Source organism: Erythrolamprus reginae, chromosome 5 (genome assembly GCF_031021105.1).
Source record: "Erythrolamprus reginae isolate rEryReg1 chromosome 5, rEryReg1.hap1, whole genome shotgun sequence".
NCBI lineage: Eukaryota > Metazoa > Chordata > Lepidosauria > Squamata > Dipsadidae > Erythrolamprus > Erythrolamprus reginae.
Window position 1 is genome coordinate 56,979,148 of NC_091954.1, and position 20,803 is coordinate 56,999,950.

The 20,803-nt window shown below is 35.4% G+C and overlaps 1 protein-coding gene across 1 annotated transcript in view; it reads left to right on the forward strand.

Annotated features, from left to right (window-relative positions):
- The window catches only part of NRAP (nebulin related anchoring protein), an 80,066-nt gene that overhangs the window by 42,491 nt on the left and 16,772 nt on the right, over nucleotides 1-20,803 (forward strand). Inside the window, 9 exon segments of the mRNA XM_070752682.1 lie at nucleotides 1,555-1,653; nucleotides 3,065-3,169; nucleotides 8,474-8,581; nucleotides 9,727-9,837; nucleotides 11,125-11,322; nucleotides 13,624-13,728; nucleotides 15,214-15,312; nucleotides 18,096-18,200; nucleotides 19,399-19,506. Coding sequence (XP_070608783.1) covers nucleotides 1,555-1,653; nucleotides 3,065-3,169; nucleotides 8,474-8,581; nucleotides 9,727-9,837; nucleotides 11,125-11,322; nucleotides 13,624-13,728; nucleotides 15,214-15,312; nucleotides 18,096-18,200; nucleotides 19,399-19,506 — 1,038 coding nt within the window.

Genomic DNA, 20,803 nt, shown 5'->3' on the forward strand with positions numbered 1-20,803 from the left:
TGACAGCCGTAGCAATACCTGCCCCATAATGCATGTAAAATATCGGTATAAAATTAAAATAATTCCACTGAAACGGGGAGGAAAGAAAAAGGCTCTCAAATACAGGCATTGTAGTCATAATTAGAAGGAAGCCAGATACCAAACAGAAAACAGCGGGAGTCCATATAGTCTTTCCAAAAGCAAAGGAGGTGACAAGTGATATCATGAATAATAATGACAATCAAACAATTGCTATCCCACCACCTTGAATTTTATTAATGAAGTGCATCAAGGCTTAACATGTATATTTATGACTCTAATACGACTAATGCATCTAATGTTCATGCTGTCCCATTCACATACTTTTTTCAGTAAAAAAAAATTAAAATAAAATACAGCTTCTGAATGCAACTAAAACCATCTACAAACAAAATATCCTGAATTCTTGAATAGGCATTCCTAGCAAGTATGCTAAAAGGATTTAAGGATTCAGAAGTATTTTTGTGCAAGCACACAAAAGATGATCATTTATAGCAGAAATACATTTAATCACATATTTTCTAGATTTTGTACTACAGTTTATAGTTGCTGAAGCTGTTTGACCAAAGTCAAAACAAAACAAAATATTTATCCTTTCTAAAGCATTTTGGTATTGTTTCAATCAAGCAATATTCAGGCACTTGGTATAATTATTATGCAGCTTTAATATTTTTACCATTGAAATGCCAGTGCTTTGGAAGCTGTGATTTTTAGCAACTATAATTCACTTTTGCTTGTAATTATAATTTGAAGGAATGTATTTTCTGAAAATTGGATATCTATTAATCTTTGTACTGAACAAGCATAGGAGTCTTTTATGTAATACTGTAGAACGAAAATATTTTTAGGTTTTGAAGCGTCTACCTTTACAAAAAATATTTTTATTACAACAGTTAAATTGGCAAACCAATTATTTTCACTTGTGGGAATGGCACAATAAAGACACACTATAAGTGATATTAATGTAAATGTCACCATACAGTGTCCTTGAAGTGAACGATCTGTATAAAAATACAGGAAAAACATATGATCAAATATCATTTTTTTGGTGTAACATAAGCAATAAGATAGGCTATCAGAAATGCCTCTGACATGGTTTCAATTTTTATTATTTGTGTTCATGACGCAAAACATCAGATTTTAAATAATTCACAAAATATCATTGTAGTATTATATTCAAATAGCTTTTTTACTTCAAGGACTTACCAATATGGAATGCTAGTTTGTATTTCAGACTTCGGGGGAATGCATTTTAATGGGATTCTGGGCATTTTATTATCCATAATCGTCTTGAAATGTTTTCCTTAAATTTTAAGTGGAAATGCTGTATGATCACACTAGTAAAAATTAGTTTTAAATGGAAACTAATTCTAATCTGAAAATTCTTAGAGTGATAAGCATGAAAAAAGAGGAATAATAATTATGTTTACACATTCATTCTAATCTGAAGCAACCTGTGATTTTTAAAATTCCAAATGGCATGAAAGAGCAGGACAAAATTCACTGCTTTGATCTATTTTTTTTTACACTCAACAGAAGAAATACCGTCAGCACCCATATGCTTTGAAGTTTACCAGTATTAAAGACACTCCTGAGATGATCCAGGCTAGAATTAGCTATAACCAGGCTGTGGATGTAAGTTGTAATGTATATACATTATGATTATAAAAGTGGTAGCCTCTTTGAATGATCTGATTGAAGCACTAGTTTTGTCTGTCATTGACCTCATTCTCAGGAACTGAGAAACTTGTGTTAATGGAAACCTACCATTCTTCTAAAAAGCCTAGAAGAACACTCATGTATAGATAGATAAATTTGTAACCCTATCCTGACTCATATCGTTTGGTACATTAAACATATGTTTACAATTTACAGCCATATCAGCATCATACTTGTAATATTTTTTCTCCTTTAGTGTACATTTTAAATATGAATTACTCTTTCTCTCACTGAAACAATTATTAGCAATTCTCTCTTTTTTTTTTACAATAAATCAGTGCCAGTAATACAAATGATTTCAATCTTAAATAGTCATATAGATAATCCACAGCAGATTCTTTCTAAAGTAATAGGTAATTCTTTGATGGATTCACTCAAAGACAATTTACCTGAGATGAAAAATGATTTAGTTGTTGTATTTCAAATTTAAATACAACTATCCATTTAGAAATAATCCTAATATAATGTAAAATAAAATAATAAAATAAGCAAATTAAATCATAACAAGTGCACAGTGAGATCTAAAGTCTGGGGAAATAATTATTATCTAACAGTGAAAAAAATAATACAGTAACATTATTGGGAAGAGGCATTTTCCTAAGTTATCACCATCGGCTCAGGGGAACATGTATGGTATGTTGATAAATAAATAAGCTTGGGTAGCATCCCATATTCATATTCAAGAGTTAAAATAATTATTTAACTCAGGGTTTATAAATGAATAAACCTGCCATCAAGGATTTCAAAACTCAGAAAGCAGCAGGAGATAATTCTGTCTTCCAGAGCACGTTGTCCTGCAAGTGCTGTGTTTTAGAAAGGAATTTCTAGCAGGAGACAGTAGCATATCAATTCTCTCCGTTCATCCTGAATTGAAATAATGGGATGCTACTCTTTGACAGAAGCTAATTAATGTAGTCATATTTAAATAAATAAATGTATACTGCTGTTGTGAATCATCACTTTACACATTTTTAAATAGTTATTAATAGATACAAACAATTATGTTTGTATCTATATGATAAGCAAGGAGTGGTCTGGTTGTATACTGTGGAAGGAATTCACAATTTGTCAAAAAGGTTTCCGTGACACAATTGCAAATAGCTGACTTAGAAGGCTGCTCCAGATTCTAGATGCCACAACTGAAACCAAAAATTTTAAAATTTTAATAAATATAGTCACAAGAAAATCATAACTTAATGAACTCTTATATTGGCTACAGTTCTTGAATTAATTTGATAAGGATTGATTTGGGGAAGGGTGGGAGGGGCTACTATGCAAAAAAAAACCATGTAATGATGCCCTATAAAGTATTTTCTGAATTTTGCAGAGACTTTATAAAGAACATGGAGAGAATGTCAAACATAATTATAGCCAAATAGCAGAACTTCCTGAGATTGCTCAAGCTAAGCAAAATGCTTTGAATATCAGTGAGGTAAGTTTTTTAGGATGCATCTTGAATTTCTTTATATTAACTATAGATATTGTTCTGTCGGGTTCTCTGGTAGAATCCTCCGAAAAATTCACAGGTACAAATTTCAGGCACACACACGTTTGAAAATTCAAAACAATGTTCTTTATAATGAAAATTCACTTAAACTAAGCCCTCTTTTGTTATAGCAAAGAGCACTCATCTCCAAACAAACTGGTAATTTATACAAGTCCCTTATCAGTCCTGTGATACTTAGCTTGCAGCTGTGAGGCAATTCAAAGGCCTTCTTTCACAAAGTGAAACACACTTTGCTCTGGTTTAGGTTCAAAGCAGGGAAAAATCAGCAAACAAAAAGTCAAAGTCAGGAAAGCAGTCACGAAACACAACGATCAGATAATCCTCCACAATGGCCAAACCCACAGGCTGCTATTTATAGCAGCCTCACTAATTACCACAGCCCCACCCAACCACAGGTGGTCTCATTTTCCTTGATAATAATCTCTCAGTTGTTGTTGCCTATGCATCACTCTCTGCATGCGTGGCTGTATCATTAACTCTTGTTCTGAATCCAAGGAGGAGCTAGATAATTGATCTCCTTCTGAGCTGTCTGCCACACTCTCCTCCTCCCTGTCACTCATGTCTTCTTGGTCAGAGGAGCCTTCATCATCAGATTCCACCGGGAGCAATACAGGCCTGCAGCATGTGGATGTCTCCCCCACATCCACAGTCCTTGGGGCAGGAGCTGGGCCAGAGCTAACCACAACAGATATGTACAATGTATTTTTCTTGAGGGTAAGCCTTACTGTGAGTAAGGGATTACAAGACCGGCATCACGAAGCTTAGTACCGGGAATAATACATGCATTAATGGGAATAAGGAGATCGCTGACCATTTCAATAGCTACTTCTGTTCAGTTTTCTCAAAAGACACCTTACAAAATAATACTATAGAGGGATATAGCATTGCTTCCAGCTGTACGGATTCAGCTCCAGTGATCTTAGAAGCCGATGTCTTAGAAGAACTTGAACGATTAAAGATAAATAAGGCAATGGGTCCAGATGGCATCCACCCCAGAGTTCTTAAAGAACTCAGATCTGTCATTGCTACCCCCCTGACTGATTTGTTTAACCAATCCTTGTTAACAGGAAAAGTTCCTGAGGATTGGAGAATGGCCAGTGTTGTGCCTATTCACAAGAAGGGCAGTAGAGAAGAAGCTGGTAACTACAGGCCAGTTAGCTTGACATCAGTTGTAGTTAAAATGATGGAGACTCTACTCAAAAAGAGGATAAATCAGCACCTAAAAAACAATAACTTATTAGACCCAAATCAGCATGGCTTTACTGAAGGCAAATCATGTCAGACTAATCTCATTGATTTCTTTGACTATGTCACAAAGGTGTTGGATGAAGGTGGTGCCGTGGATATTGCCTACCTGGACTTCAGCAAAGCCTTTGATACGGTTCCACATAAAGAGCTGATAGAAAAATTAGTGAAGATTGGACTTAATCCCTGGATAGTTCAAGGGATTTGCAGCTGGCTGAAGCGTAGACATCAGAGAGTTATTGTTAATGGCGAGTATTCCAAGCAGAGTCAGGTTACAAGCGGTGTGCCACAAGGATCTGTTCTGGGTCCTATTCTTTTTAATATATTTGTGAGTGACATAGGGGAAGGTTTGGTAGGGAAGGTTTGCCTATTTGCCGATGACTCTAAAGTGTGCAATAGGGTTGATATTCCTGGAGGCGTCTGTAATATGGTAAATGATTTAGCTTTACTAGATAAATGGTCTAAGCAATGGAAACTGCAGTTTAATGTTTCCAAATGTAAAATAATGCACTTGGGGAAAGGGAATCCTCAATCTGAGTATTGTATTGGCAGTTCAGTGTTGGCAAATACTTCAAAAGAAAAGGATTTAGGGGTAGTGATTTCTGACAGTCTCAAAATGGGTGAACAGTGCAGTCAGGCGGTAGGGAAAACAAGTAGGATGCTTGGCTGCATAGCTAGAGGTATAACAAGCAGGAAGAGGGAGATTATGATCCCACTATATAGAATGTTGGTGAGACCACATTTGGAATGCTGTGTTCAGTTCTGGAGACCTCACCTACAAAAAGATATTGACAAAATTGAACGGGTCCAAAGATGGGCTACAAGAATGGTGGAAGGTCTTAAGCATAAAACGTATCAGGAAAGACTTAATGAACTCAATCTGTATAGTCTGGAGGACAGAAGGAAAAGGGGGGACATGATCGAAACATTTAAATATATTAAAGGGTTAAATAAGGTCCAGGAGGGAAGTGTTTTTAATAGGAAAGTGAACACAAGAACAAGGGGACACAATCTGAAGTTAGTTGGGGGAAAGATCAAAAGCAACATGAGAAAATATTATTTTACTGAAAGAGTAGTAGATCCTTGGAACAAACTTCCAGCAGATGTGGTAGATAAATCCACAGTAACTGAATTTAAACATGCCTGGGATAAACATATATCCATCCTAAGATAAAATACAGAAAATAGTATAAGGGCAGACTAGATGGACCATGAGGTCTTTTTCTGCCGTCAGACTTCTATGTTTCTATGTTTCTATGCATATGCATTTTTGCTGTTCCTCTCATTTTTTAATAAGGGCAACGCTTTCACATTGTTGGCGAGTTTGGCTTTCTGAAAAGAACATTTTAAGATGCCACAGAAGAGCCAAGACTGAACTAAAAAGAAGTTTGGTATTCTTATAACAAATATTCAATTCCATAATCTCCCTAAATAAAGGGTAGAAGTTACAAAATTTTCAACCAAGTTATTTGTAGGATAGTGATATTATGTAGTAGCAAGGAATCATTCAATTTTATAGGTGCAGCACATTTATCCTATTATCTTGAGCGTAGCCACCATTGCTTTTAAATTGCCTCAGATGCATTGCAACGAAAATGGTCACAATGTAATTTTCTATAATGCTTGGATAGCATTTATTATCCAGAATGCAATAAGTTACATCTGGGGCATTTTAAGTGTTGATTTCTTCTTTGCTAGTGCTATTATTACTGACCCATTTTATGACAACTGCAAATTAAGATAAAAGAGAAGCTATTGTAAACTGATCAGAAAGGGCTGGAAAGCACTGTGAAGCAGTATATTTATCTAAGTGCTATTTCTATTGCCAATACTAAAGGTAAAAAATAGAATAGAATTCTTTATTGGCCAAGTGTGATTGGACACACAAGGAATTTGTCTTGGTATATATTGTCTTGGTGCAATTAGTGGAGATAGGCAAATAGTTGTGCTGCCCCTAGACAAGTTAATAAAATGACCACTTCAGACACATTAGACTGAACATAGATTAACCCTTTTCAAATTAATCCTAGTTCTAATTTGAATATGTGGGTCTAACTGTCAGGTATTCAAGAAGAGCCATGGTGGTGCATGATTAGAATGCAGTACTGTAAGCTGTTAGATGTGGGCGCAAAAGAAGGAGTCAGATGCAAGAACAGTTGAGCGCCTTTTATTCTCCTTGCTGCTAGAATTGAGAGGCCGGGCGAAATCATGCTGGGTCGACATTTGCGGAGGCTGGTAGGGGTGAAAACACCGCCTCTCAGCTGGTCGCTCTCGCACGCCAGCGCGAGAATGCCCACGAGCTCTGATGGGGTGCAGGGGCTGCTGGGAAGAGGGGCACGGTTTGCAGGCCTATTTCAGGGCCTGCTCAACACGTACACTCCCCTTCGCTTCCCTACTTCTCACTCAGACAGACACCCACCCACCCTCCACTCCTCTATCCAGGGTGTCTTTTAGAGGTCGCCTGTGGGGACCAAGTAGGATTTTTTTGCAATCTAGTGATTTTATTCCACATTGTTTTTTCACATTCTCCATCATGGATGGATGAGATGTTTCAGTGGCTAGGGTGAGAATCTGTTTGTAAATAGGTTTGTTTAAAATTTTATGGTTACAATTGGTCACTATTTGGCAGAAACGAGGCGGAAAAGGTATCAGTAGCAACTGTGTGTTCTCCTAGGACATCTTTTGAAAGATGATGGGCTCCTTTGTTACACAACTCATGCTGCCTTACCAGTCTTCGGGGCTCATCCATGTCATTTCTGGTTCCGGGTCATGGGGGTGATCCCTCCCACACGCTGGGCATGGCTTACACGTTTTGGTGCAAGCGGGGCACACTTCACCCTTACCAAGCAAGGAGTTACGCCCATTAGTTGCCCATGTGTACTATGTTCAGGAAATCCGCCCCATTTAGCTACCTCTGCAGGTCTTTTTCTGTAATTTCAACAAAGTGACCCGTTTATCATCCAGGTCGGTGTTTGAGTTTTCATTCCCCGTCTAACACAAATATGAACTGCTGGCAGGCTACAGGGAAGCCTCGTATATAGGCATCCATGTAGCTTAGCCGGCCACTGACAGCACTTTATTTTTCCTGCCGCAAGATTATCCAGTCAGTGGTGCTTATGCAAATCTGTGCTACCTGCAGCCTTATGTAACACTAACTCTGGCCCCTTCCAGGAGTTTGATCTTGATGGGGCTCAAACCTGACTCAGCTTTCCATCCTTCCGAGATTGATAAAATCCAGATTGATAGAATCCAGATTGTTGGCAGCAATATGTTGACTCTTTAAACTGCTTAGAGAAGGCTGTAAAGCACTATTAAGTGATAATAAATCTAAGTATTTATCTAATCTCATGCCAAGTTTCTAATCTATTGTACAGGAAAAAAAAGAAAAATCAAAACTATGAATTCTAATATTAGTTTTATTGTAAGATTACAGTAACAGAATCTCTCTTCAATTGCCTTTACTTTCCAGAGAACTGTGAAACTCCCTTCTGAAATATTTTCTCCGCCCTCATTTCTTTTTGGCTGGGATAGCGCTTCTTTGTTGTCTAGGCCAGAGCTAGGCAAAGTTGGCTCTTCTTTGACATTTGGACTTCAACTCCTAGAATTTCTGAGCTAGCATGATTGGCTCAGGAATTCTGGTAGTTGAAGTCCACAAGTCATAGAAGAGCCAACTTTGCCTACTCCTGGTCTAGGCTATTGTCCTCTTCCTCTTCCTATTTTCCAAGGTCATTCTGATATCATTACCCCAACTGAAGCAGATTTCAAGATTTTTGCGGAAGTCAACTCAGCATCACGTATGAACCCTAACACTAAATATGTAGAATACTGTACTGACCTAAGTAGATAAGCCTATTTCAGTAGAAACAAGTTAATTTATATAAGTTTGGGCTATATATTCTAGGAATAGGTGCTTGTTCTTTGTAGGAAGAACATGCTTTGAGTGTCAATAAATGAATGTTGGTCTTACTTTTTATTTCCAAACAGACCCGCTACAAAGAATCCTGGAATAAAATGCAACATGGTGGTTATAAATTAAAACTGGATGCCATTCCTTTCCAGACAGCCAAGGCTTCTAATGAAATTATAAGTGATGTATGTTGATTTAGTAACAAGCACAAATAAATAATTGTAAAGGCATTTTGTTTAGATACTGGAAAAAGATGGTAGAAAAAAGTAAATACTATTGGAATATAAAGAATTTGAAATTACTTCCACAATTTAATTTGCAAATTAAATATTATTCTGCTAAGTAGAATCAGGTAAATGGATCCTAATGTACCTTTAAACATTGTATTTATTAACTGTATCATATTTATATTGGCAAGCTGAAAGGAAGAAAGGAAGATAATTTTAATGACCACCACTTTTTAAAAAGGGTTTATTTAATGTTAAAAGTCCTTTTGGAATTTGAATGTCAGTTAGTGTTCATGGAAAAAGAGAAATATTTTCTACTATTCCTAATAATTTTTTTAAGTGCAATTGGGAAAAAGAATCAAACAGAGTAGTAAATAAAGTTGGCTCTTATTTTATCTGTATTGTATATGATAAGCTAGGCTTGAAATTGATACTGAAACATTATGTCCTTTTCTTTCTTTCTTTCTTTCTTTCTTTCTTTCTTTCTTTCTTTCTTTCTATATTTAATTCAATTAGGTAGCAATGGCTCATAAACAAAGATAGCCCCAATTAATTAACATAGATTCTTGAATTTGTTATCTAGAAGTATACTTACCTATTAAACTTTCAGTTTCAGTCTCCAAAAGTACAGTTTACTGGTTTATTATTATTTAGAGCAATTCTTAAATCTTTTCTCCAAGTATATTAAGAGTTTAACTCAGAAATGTTAATCTCATCCCCAGTAATATTGCAACTTAGTTTAGGCCGTTGTATGGATTTCAACAAACAAAATAAATGAGCAGATGTGATGATCTATTATAATGGGATGACATGTATCTATATTTTCAAGGATATGTGAATAAATATAACACTGTATGTTTTTAATACCACTTTTTCCATAACAAATAGAAACCAGCTGTTGTTTAAATATAAATAAATGTAATTTGACTTTCTAAACTCACATTCCCTTTCTTGTAAACCAGATTTGGTTTCACCTGAATATGGCCATTTGATACATATGGTTTTACATAATATCTTCACTATCAGAGAAGACAACAAAAAGCAATGGAATAATATTTTTATTTCACTTTTTTCTATGTTAATGTTTTCTCTTTCTTCCTCAGTGTAAGTATAAGGAGGCTTTTGAGAAAATGAAGGGGCAGTTGATTGGTTCCCATGGCTTGGAAGATATAAATATTTCTCACTTCATGCATGCAGCTTTGCTACAAAGTGATGTAAGTGGTACACTAAATAAACTTGTATCAGCATATTTTTAATAAGCAAACATTTATTATTATTATTATTATTATTATTATTATTATTTAGATTTGTATGCTGCCCTTCTTCGATTAATTGGGTTAAGAGCAGCACATTTAAAACAATATAAGTGGACGAGATGTTCATCCCATTACATAAGACTATAAGACTCTGGACAGAATTATCCGATCTAGTCTGGTCTAGTCTAACCTTATTATCTGTCTAATCCAGCATCTTATTTATTTCATCAACCAAGAAGATGCCTATCAAAACAAAAGAAAAAACAGAATGCATGGATAAAACATCAATACCATAAAACTCCTTTCGCCATCTTTCTTTAGTACATGGAGTCAGGGCCAAAATGCTTCAAGAATATCCCTATAGCCATCATTGTTTAAACCAGTGATAGCCTTGTCTTCTCTAAATATGTTCTTAACCAACTGAGTTATTGTACATTAACGGGCCCCCAAGCCCTGGTCCGTTAACCAGCATCGGTCTGCAGCATGCCAGAAATCAGGCCATGCAAACAAGCTAACCTCATCTGTGGGATGCAGGCAGAACACAAAAACACACCCCTTCCAGTCCATAGAAAAATTTCTCTCCACAGAACCGGTCCCTGGTGCCTAAAAAGTTGAAGGCCGCTGCATCATAAGATTTTGTTTCTGTGACGATACAGTGAAAGGAGACCTGCATGTAATTTTTTGGAACACAGATCCAACAAAATGAGACAAAAATAAAAATGCTAACTTAATACTGCACCAATATTAAGTATGGAAATGGAGAGTAGGATACATTCAGGAACAATATGAAAAGAAGATATTAGGAGAAAAGTAAGAGGACAAAATATATTAGTGCTTCTAATTTTCTAGCAAGATGATGATGTTGATATTCATTTGATCCTAACATATTTTTAGTGATTATTCTATGGACCACCTGTCTCCATATTTTCTGATTTTGTACTACTTGTTTCAGTTGTTTTATGTTGGTTTTCTTCACAAATATAATATGGGCATTTTTCATCGAAGAACAATTTTGAAATTACTCGAAAGGCATGCCAAGCTTTGTTGAAGAAAATAATAGCAGTGCATTCCAGTGACCAGTTGTTTTCTTTTCTATTATATTCTAATTTTCCACCTATTTTCTAGTTAATTATAATAATAATAATTGTAAAGTGAATAGTTTTGAAAGAATTTGCCAAATGACTTTCTATGAATGCCTTTTAAGTCATGACTGAAAAAATAGATTTGTTTTTACTTCCTTCATAGATAAATTACAGGAGAGATTTTGATAATCAGAAGAATAAGTTCTATCTACCATTAGACATGCTGAATTTAGTACATGCCAGAAAAGCCCAGTCTTTGATCAGTGATCAGGAATATAGACAACTGCTTCATGATTATACATCGCTGTCGGAAGACATGAGGCTGCAGAGTGCTAAAAACGCTTACAAACTACAGAGTGAGGTAAATTTATGATTCTGTATACCATGTTTAAATGAGGGTTGAACAATTTCTGTTAGACAGAGAGCCAGATCCATCTTTGAAGCAATAGCAAAAATCACATTTGAAAATTGGACAAGGTCAGATTCAAATCAGCGTGGGGCTATACCCAAAGTGGGTTGAGCCATTTAAAGTATAGTTCTACAATAATAAATTATAGATTTATAATCATTTATTTTCCTTCCTTAATAAATCTGAGGCTCCCAAACTCTGAGCTGTGGCTCACTAATGGGCCATGAGCTATTTACCATAGCACCATGGAAACGATGGACAAGCACATGGGCATCTTCACTTACGCAAGTAGCGGCTGAGTGCGTGCATACACTCTCCATTTGGGTAAGCAGCTGGTCCATGTGCACATCACTAGTGCAAATGGAGCTGTGCCCGTACATGTGCCCATTCTGCTCCTACAAAAATTTAAAGACTGAATTTTAATAATACATTTTCTTATATATTTATGTACTGTATGTACTAGGTTTATTTGCTGCTCAAATCCAATAGGTCTCATGAATAGCTTACATTAAGTTCTTGAAATAACACAGCAATTTCTGGAGCTCCTCAGTAGTCCAAGGAGCTCTGCCTACTTGATGTACAGGAAAACGTTGCTCAGATTCATCACAAATTTCATTACAAAGCCACTGTCCTCCTGACATTCAGCTAAACATTAAATCTCAGTGGAATTGCTTAGGAATCTCCCATTGTACCCTCTTGAAATTAGTTCGATTACACAAATGTCAGCAGGTCCATTCTCCTTGTTGATGTCATTGACACTGTGCAATATAAATCAAAGCTATTTTACCAAAACAAAGGACATATATTAATCATATATGTAATATTATTAACATATTAATGTATTGTGGGTATGACATGCTAACTCCCATATTAGTTTGGGCTATAACAATTCTTGGGATTCCTGACATTCTTGACAACCAGAGATGACAGGTTGAAATTCCCTAACACCATGACCTAGGGAACTCCATCCTGACAAGAGAATCTAGCAGCCCAAGAAAGAATCCTGCCCACCGCCCGAAGAAATGGTGCAGACCCAGTTGACCTAAACCTGTTGCTCAGGGCCTCCAGTCTCTTGAAGAAGATTATGGATGCCAGTAGCTACCCTATTTCCCTAGCTCTGAGATAATGGTTTCTGCCAAATGGAAATTTGGGAGAATACATTTTGAGGTGAATAACTAGCTTTTGTTGGAGTAAGCTAGATCTGTCATCTCATCCACATCAAATTCTGGACAAAAAAAGATTATTTGTTACAGATAGACTTAAAGCAATAGCCAAAAGGGCTTCCAAAAATCTGGCTATTAAAGTTTCCAGGCTGATGTAAAATGTCCATAGATGGAGACTGGTCTCAAATATCCTTTCCCCCAGATAGCCTACCTATTGTCTATCTTTTTCTGACTCAGCAGTACATAATTTTTTGTATCTATTAATAACTATTTAAAAATGTGTAACTGTTCACTCACATGTACATTCACACACATGTACATGTATTCTGCATATGTAATACCCACTGTTACAACTGTGACATTAAAAAAGTAGTTATTTAATATTTTTGGGGTGAGTATAAACATGATAATTTCATCAATGTTGGGTTTTTAATTGATATCAATGATTTTTAGAGGAAATTTTAAAAATAATTTACAATTTTATACATAATAGACTTCAGAATCAGGTATTGTTTTCTGCCAACAGATGGTTGGTTAGTTGGATGGATGGATGGAGAGATGATAGATAGATAGATTTACATTATTATTATTATTATTATTATTATTATTATTATTATTATTAATTAGATTTGTATGCCACCCCTCTCCGAGGACTCGGAGCGGCAGTATACAGTATATAGATACTATAAATATAAATAGATAGATAGATGGGTAGGTAGAGTTACAGTATATAGAGATAGATATACAGACAGACAGACAAGAGAAGACAATGTTTTGTGTATTTAAACAAAAGTTTGTTTAAATGAACCATTCGGAAAGTCTTCGGAGAGGGGCGGCATACAAATCCAAATAATAAATAAATAAATAATAAATATCTGAAATTGTTTCCTTCCTGAGCATGGGATTGGACTAGAAGACCTACAAGGTTCCTTCCAACTTTGTTATTCTGATCATGAAATAAGGAAATTCAATTCCAGTATGGTTGAAGGTTATATATGTTTCATGCAGCAGAAGTTATTTATAATGAGAGCATTTGAATAACCACTTCTTAGTTCTATGCTATCAATTAATTTTGATTGGTTTCTCATAGAATTTATACCGATCTGACTTGAACTTTATGAGAGGAGTTGGCTGTATCATACCTGGGGCCTTGGAGATTGAAGCAAAGAAAAAAGCTTCTGAACTCATCAGTGAGGTAACAAAAGCTGTTTTTGATTTCTTCAACTACAAACAAGGTTTTGCCAGATATCTGTGTAAAATTGACAAAGAGGCTTCCTGATTAAGGTTGGGCTCTCATTACCACCCTCCCTCTTTATTTGATCATTCAATTTATATTCTGGATGAACTGAATGGAGTTCAAGGTTTTCCAGACCTTGATAACTACTTTCAAAAACTTTCTGTTCTGTAATCAGGACCCAAGTGATTGGTACATTAGGGTGATCCTTTGTAGAATGAAATGCTCCTTTCCAGATGAAAGGAAGCCTGTGTTTTTATATTAGACATAGAATCACATTTCTCAAAACCCAAGTGACTCGATATAAGTGGCCTGGAAAGAGAATTACTCTTCCTCATTACTATGCACTCTCTTCCTTTCTGTCTCTTGCTTTCTTTCTCTCATCTCACTCTTAGTTTTTCTCCAGAGCAAAAGAATGGGTCAATAATAAGGCAAAATAAAGACCAAAATAGATATAATGACAGAAACCACATTTTTAAAATGTGCATGTCATTTCCTTTCATGTATAAACATGGTGTAAATGTTTTTTGTCAAAAGATCCTAGAGGTGAGGACAACTGAATCCTCCCCGCTCTTGCCCTCTTCTTGCTCAGAGTTCCAGTCTCTTTATAATGTCCCATCTGAAGAAACCTCTCTGAATTAAAAAGTCCTTTAAAAAGGCAGAAAATATAGGGAGAGTGAGGGGTTCAGCTTTCATCCTTTTGGGACATATCCTATTCCATATATGTTTTAATAGATGACCAAACCGACCCAACCAGCCGGCCTATTTATCCTTTGGAAGCCGTTTAAATTTATGTGAATGTAGAATCCCTCTGCTATTGGTAAAAGAGGTACAACTTTTTCTAGCTCTAATATAAGCATTCTATTTTGTCAGGAATTTTAATAAAAATATTCAGTTCAAATGTTCTAAGTGAAGAGATTATTTGATCAAATCTACTTTGAGTTGAATCATAAATTTGAGGCTCTACATCACCACAACAAACTGATGGGTTGACCAAACTAAGCCAAAAACTGGGTTGTATAATTTCCAGTCTAAAGATCACTGAAATGATTGCTTAACCAAGAAAGAGTTACAACAATTTTTAACGTGGAATAATTATTTCTACTTCACACAGACTAGTTCTGGAAGTTTTAATAATTTTGATAAAAGCCACTGAAGTGTATAAAATATCTGGTTGTTTATCATTTCCATCAGAATGCCAAGATGTAATTCACAAGAAGTAAGACCAGCAACTATTGTAATCTTTGTTTATTTTTTGGAGAATCTCTTGATTTTCCTATACAGGTCCAGTTCATGATATGGAGGTAAGGGATTACAATGATAGGTCAATAAATTGCTGCATGTAACATATTCTGTGTAAAGTACTAGCCAAATCTGTAGCATTGAAAATATAATGTCCTTATCTTGCATTTCTCCTTTTGTTTGCCTCTCGCTGTGTGAATTCAGAGTAAATACCGTCAGCAAGCAAATTCCTTCAAGTACACATCAGTGACAGACTCTCCTGGCCTCCTTCATGCAAAATTCAGCAATATGATTGCTAATGAGGTAGGTTCTGCTAACATGGATCAGAAAATACGCTCTTTAAAATTCAATATGTGGGGAGGGAGGAAAGCAGCATGCTCAGAGAAGTGTGATATACTAAAAAAAAGGGGGACGGGAGAGAGGAAAGCACCATCAATTTATCCTTTAACATTGTGAGATCATTTTTATTATTCCTAGAGAAGGTTTTAATATCTCTTTGTCAATCAGACTGACAAAGAAAACAAATCAGAGCAGTTATTTCATAGGGATTCGTGAAAATGACTTCTCTTTTGTTCTTGAAAGCAGCCATAATGCAAAGGGGTATACTGGAAGGACAATCTCAAAGATAGTTAACATCAATGTGTTTAAAAACTCACTTAAAGCACCAGAGGCCAAGAATCTTGCTTCTGATTTATCAAACTATTCAGAAGACCCTTGCAGATACATTTCACTATTAAAATGAAAATGGAATAAAATCCGCATCGGGAAACTGTTTGGTCCCCTAAATTTCCTTGCTATGTGTTTTTTCCCCCAGAGTAACATTGAATGTTTATGGAAATGTCATGAAATACAGTTTTAGAAATCAAGGATTAGTGCTGTCTTATTTCTGTAGTTTACAGATTCGTTCTTTTCAACAACTCTTTTTTTAGTATTGTAATGTACTTTTCAATTGATAAGTTTAATTAGTTAGCAAAATATTGGTTGACCCAAAGCAATATATTGCAGAATATAACATAATAAATCAGATTAGAGAATATTTTGACATCTTTTAAATGTAAATTTTTGTAAGACAAACAAACAAAACCAAGAGATGTAATGTAAGACTATGCTTTTATTTTACATGAGAGAAATTGTACATTGCCTTTTTTTGTAAAGATTGCTGTTTGCATGGGGTTATGATTTTCTTTATTTCTATTTATTTCTGTCCTTTAAAAACACTGTCAGCTGTGTAGTTGTTGGCTGAATGCAAGCAACAAACATTTCTTTTTACACAGAAATGCTGACTAAAATGTTTCCAATATCGGGAGGCTCAAAAATAGCATCCAATTTGAAATCTTTCCCATTTTGGGAGATCCAAAGATTGAGTCGATATCAGGTGGTTTTTCTATTATTTTTCTATTTCAAGAAAAATAATAATGGAAAAATGCACCTGTTTTACGGAAAATCCACAAATCTCCAGCTATTTATTTTATTCTTAGCATTCTATCTGCAAGTACCGTGTCTACTTTTTCAGATCAACTGAGTGATGATTCATTGGTTGGAAAAGGAATCAACTGATCAACTTTTTCATGGGCTAAGAGTGACAAGGTCAAAGTCACACAGTCAGCTTTTATGCTTAGGGTTGGATTAGAATTTACAGCCTGTGACCTGGAACCACTATACCACAGGGGTCTCTACTACAGCTATATGTACCATTAAAAAAAAAAAAGTATGGATATGATTGACACCCTAAAATTTTGTTTCATCTGCCCTCAGCCTTTCTCTTTGAATTATTGTGGGCAATTTTTCTTTTAGCTTGCACCCAGTACATCCCCAGTCATTCCCGATATCCAGATCAGAGGAAGTATACAAACTATTCAGTACAGCTAACAAAAATGTAGCTTGATGTTTATTTATTAAACATCAGCAAACATCAAAAACATTTGCTGGCAAAAGTGGGATAAAAGGCAGACAAAAACAGAGAGAGAGCAAGACGTGAACAACAGGCAACAAATTATATTATTTGTACAGTTAGATCTAGGCACAGGAATTTTCCAAAGTTGGTAGTGAGGATAGCCCCACAATGGCCTGCTATTCCATTAGCATTAATCCTTTCATATATATAATATTATTATAATTGTGTATATAATAGTGGCAGAATAGAAATGGAAAGTAGGACACTGACAAATCTCTCTTCTATTCTGAGCATATAATGGACATGAAAGAAACAATATGGTGGGTGGAAATGACGTATCTACTCTAAAGAAAACAGGTTATCTGCCTGTCTGTCTATCTTCATCATCTGTCTGCCTGCTTGTCTCTCTGCCTGCCTGCCCACCTATCTATCATCTATCTATTCTATTTCTAAACCACCCATCTCTCTCAGATGAGGAATAGCAGGTGCAAGTGACAACAATTGCAACAGTAAAGTGGGGAACATTGTTTTCCTCTCTTTTTCTATGTGGATAAAATTGATTATAATTTCATTATGTGCTATTCAATTGTGGCAATTCTCGATCAAAACTCCCAATTTTGGACTGGAGATAGTTCCATATTTTGTGCAAATATGAAAAATATTTTTTCTATGCATGTATGTATTATTTAGAATAGAATAGAATAGAATTATTTTATTGGCCAAGTGTGATTGGATACACAAGGAATTTATCTTGGTGCATATGCTCTCAGTGTACATAAAATAAAAGATACATTTGTCAAAAATCATGTGGTACAACACTTAATGATTGTCATAGGGGGTCAAATAAGCAATGAAGAAACAATCAATAAAAATCTTAGGAAAAAAGCAACAAGTTACAGTCCTAGGAATGATGAGAAAAAACTAGTAGTAATAGTAATGCAGACTTAGTAAATAGTTTGACAGTGTTGAGGGAATTATTTGTTTAGTAGAGTGATGATGTTCGGGGGAAAACTGTTCTTGTGCCTAATTGTCTTGGTGTGCATCAAATAAAATCCATCTATTGTTCAAACCATGTATTTAGAAATATATATTGAAAACAAATTCCAATCTGTGACTTTCATTTCAGAAGTGTAACTAAATAACATTTAAAAGGAATTTTTGTTAACTAGATATTTAAAAACATTTCTCCTAGCGCTTGTACAAAGCAGCAGGGGAAGACACTTTGCATCACTGTAGGGTAACCCTGGGACTTCCTGAGTTTAAAAGGGCAAAAATGAATGCAACAAACATTAGTGAGGTAAGTGCTTACCCTTTAGTCTTGGCAATATTTCTCCTTAATAAGTGTCTTTAAGCTCTTATTCTATACAGGGGAGTTTGACAGTTTTATCCATTTTCTAATATGTATGAAATGTAATTGCGATCTTCTGTCCTTGATCCTCTCCAGAGTAGTTATGGTTTATCTATTTATTACAATTTTAACCTCTGTGTTGCAATTTATATTTGCTGCCCTGATTCTTTAGCATGAAAATCTGACTGCTTTGAGAGGTGATAATTTTAATTTCTTTTGCATCTATTATATCAGTAGCTTAATTTGTTGGCATTGCGGAGAGATGCGGCATACAAATCTAATAAATAAATAAATAAATACATAAATTGCTGCATTTAAAATTTGCATATTAGTTTTTTCACTTTTTATTGAAAATGTATTTAATTATTTATTTATTTATTAGATTTTATGCCGCCTTTCTCGAGACAACTTAGGGTGGCGTACAACATTATAAATACAACAATATGTAAAGAAATCTAAATTACTATAAATCTAAATTACTATAAAAGAATTATACAAATTACTAAAAGTATTAAAAACCCCTACACATTCATAAGCATTCATCCAATTCAATCATTCATTCACAGTATTGGCCGGAGAAAATCTCATCACTCACAGCCCCCATGCCCTCCGGCAGAGGTATCCCTTGAGAGCTTTATGAAAGACCAGGAGGGAGGGGGCTGTACGTATATCTGGAGGGAGTTCATTCCAGAGGGCCGGGGCCACCACAGAGAAGGCTCTTCCCCTAGGCCCCGCTAGGCGACATTGTCTGCCGACGGGACCTGGAGAAGGCCGACTCTATGGGACCTAATCGGCCGCTAGAATACATGCAAACATAAATGGCCTGAATATGTATAAATGCATGCAAAAATGATATGGGTGAAAATTTCCATTCACACCAAATATATGTTTTGTAGATTGCTGATGGTTGTTTACAGATGTAATTATTCTATATAAGTTAAACAATCCATATAAAATATTTACCATTTGATATGTTTATTGCATTGTTTTTATTTGATTTGATTTGAAGAAGCATCTTTCTACACAGGACTAAAACCTGTGTGAACTATTTTCAAACCTGCATTGCAACCCAAACAAATTCCTTTTGTTAATTTAGTTTTTAGTTAAAATTTAACCCAGAAATCTAAAGTTGCCTTTTTCACTTTAGGCAAAATACAGGGAATCTTGGCATAACCTTCGTGCTCAGGGTTATAAATTGACAATGGAAGCCATCCCTTTCCAGACTGCCAAGGCCTCCCGAGAAATTGCCAGTGATGTGAGTTGAATTATGCAGCCTTCCATCTTGCCTAATTTTTGTTAACTTCGTGTAATACATTGTAGAAAGCAGATTTTACTGAATTAAAGCAGCCCTATAATCATGTGAGACAAGGATGTGAGATAGAATATATTACTTATGAATGAGATTCTTTGTGTGAATTAAAAAAAAGTCACTGTTAATCAGAAACAAAGCAGGACTGAAGCTCTTGCCATGGGAATAGGGGAAAATATCTCTGGATGTTCCAGTCACATTTACCCAGAATATCCAAAATAATATAGATCCATGTAAATAGATAATCCATTTATTTCCATTGATATTCCAGTAAAGCAGTTAAGGGGAATGAAGATAGATTTACCTCTACATTTGACTGCAATATATTAATTTCTGCTTTTGGAAGCCCAATATTTTTTGTATGGAAATTAAATTCTTCACTTCCTGAAATAAAATGCATATCCCGTCACCACAATAGGATCACTATGACCAACATTCAAACTTCCACTATTGTAAGAATTCTGCTTTTCAGAGCAGCAGTGGTACCCCTATAACCTGTAGATTTATTCTCTTTGGTTATTGTGAGAAGTCAATATGTCAAGCCGTTTTCCTCAATCCCCAATGACTTCATGCAAACACCATTCCTCTAGGCGATTACATATATTCTAGACCACGTTCAAATATAGCATATTTTGCATAAGAATAAGTATTTTTGATACATCAAAATAATTTTGAGATAAACAAAACATAGCCTGAGTCATGCTGAGATATCCTTATGAACATGTTATCTCTTTGATGATTCTGAAAAACCAACTTGGCAGTGTACAAATATAACAGATGCAGATGCTCTCACCTGTATAATGCTTCACCTCATAGTCATCTGTTCCAGCTTTCCTACCTAGCAGCAAGTTCCTCAAATACTTAACCATTGAATTCAAAAGGACTTTCTACAAAATCTCACTTTTTTCCCATATACAGTCTTGTTGTTCAAACAGTACAATTTATCTTGGCATGTGTTGATCGGAGCCAGTTTTTTGACATGTAAAAGATGAAAAGTGAACAGAAGCACAACAGCAATAAAATATGTGATGGCTCTTTCATGTATTGAATTGTTCATTGTGTTGAACACTTTCATTATGTGTGTGTGTGTGTGTGTGTGTATATATATATGTGTGTGTGTGTGTGTGTGTTTTCGTAGATTTTCACGGGTATATGTATGTAGATTGTTCTGAGTTCGGGTTTTGCCCCGTGTAATATTTTGAGTGTCTATGCGACGTTTCGGTGAAATCACATTCACCATCAT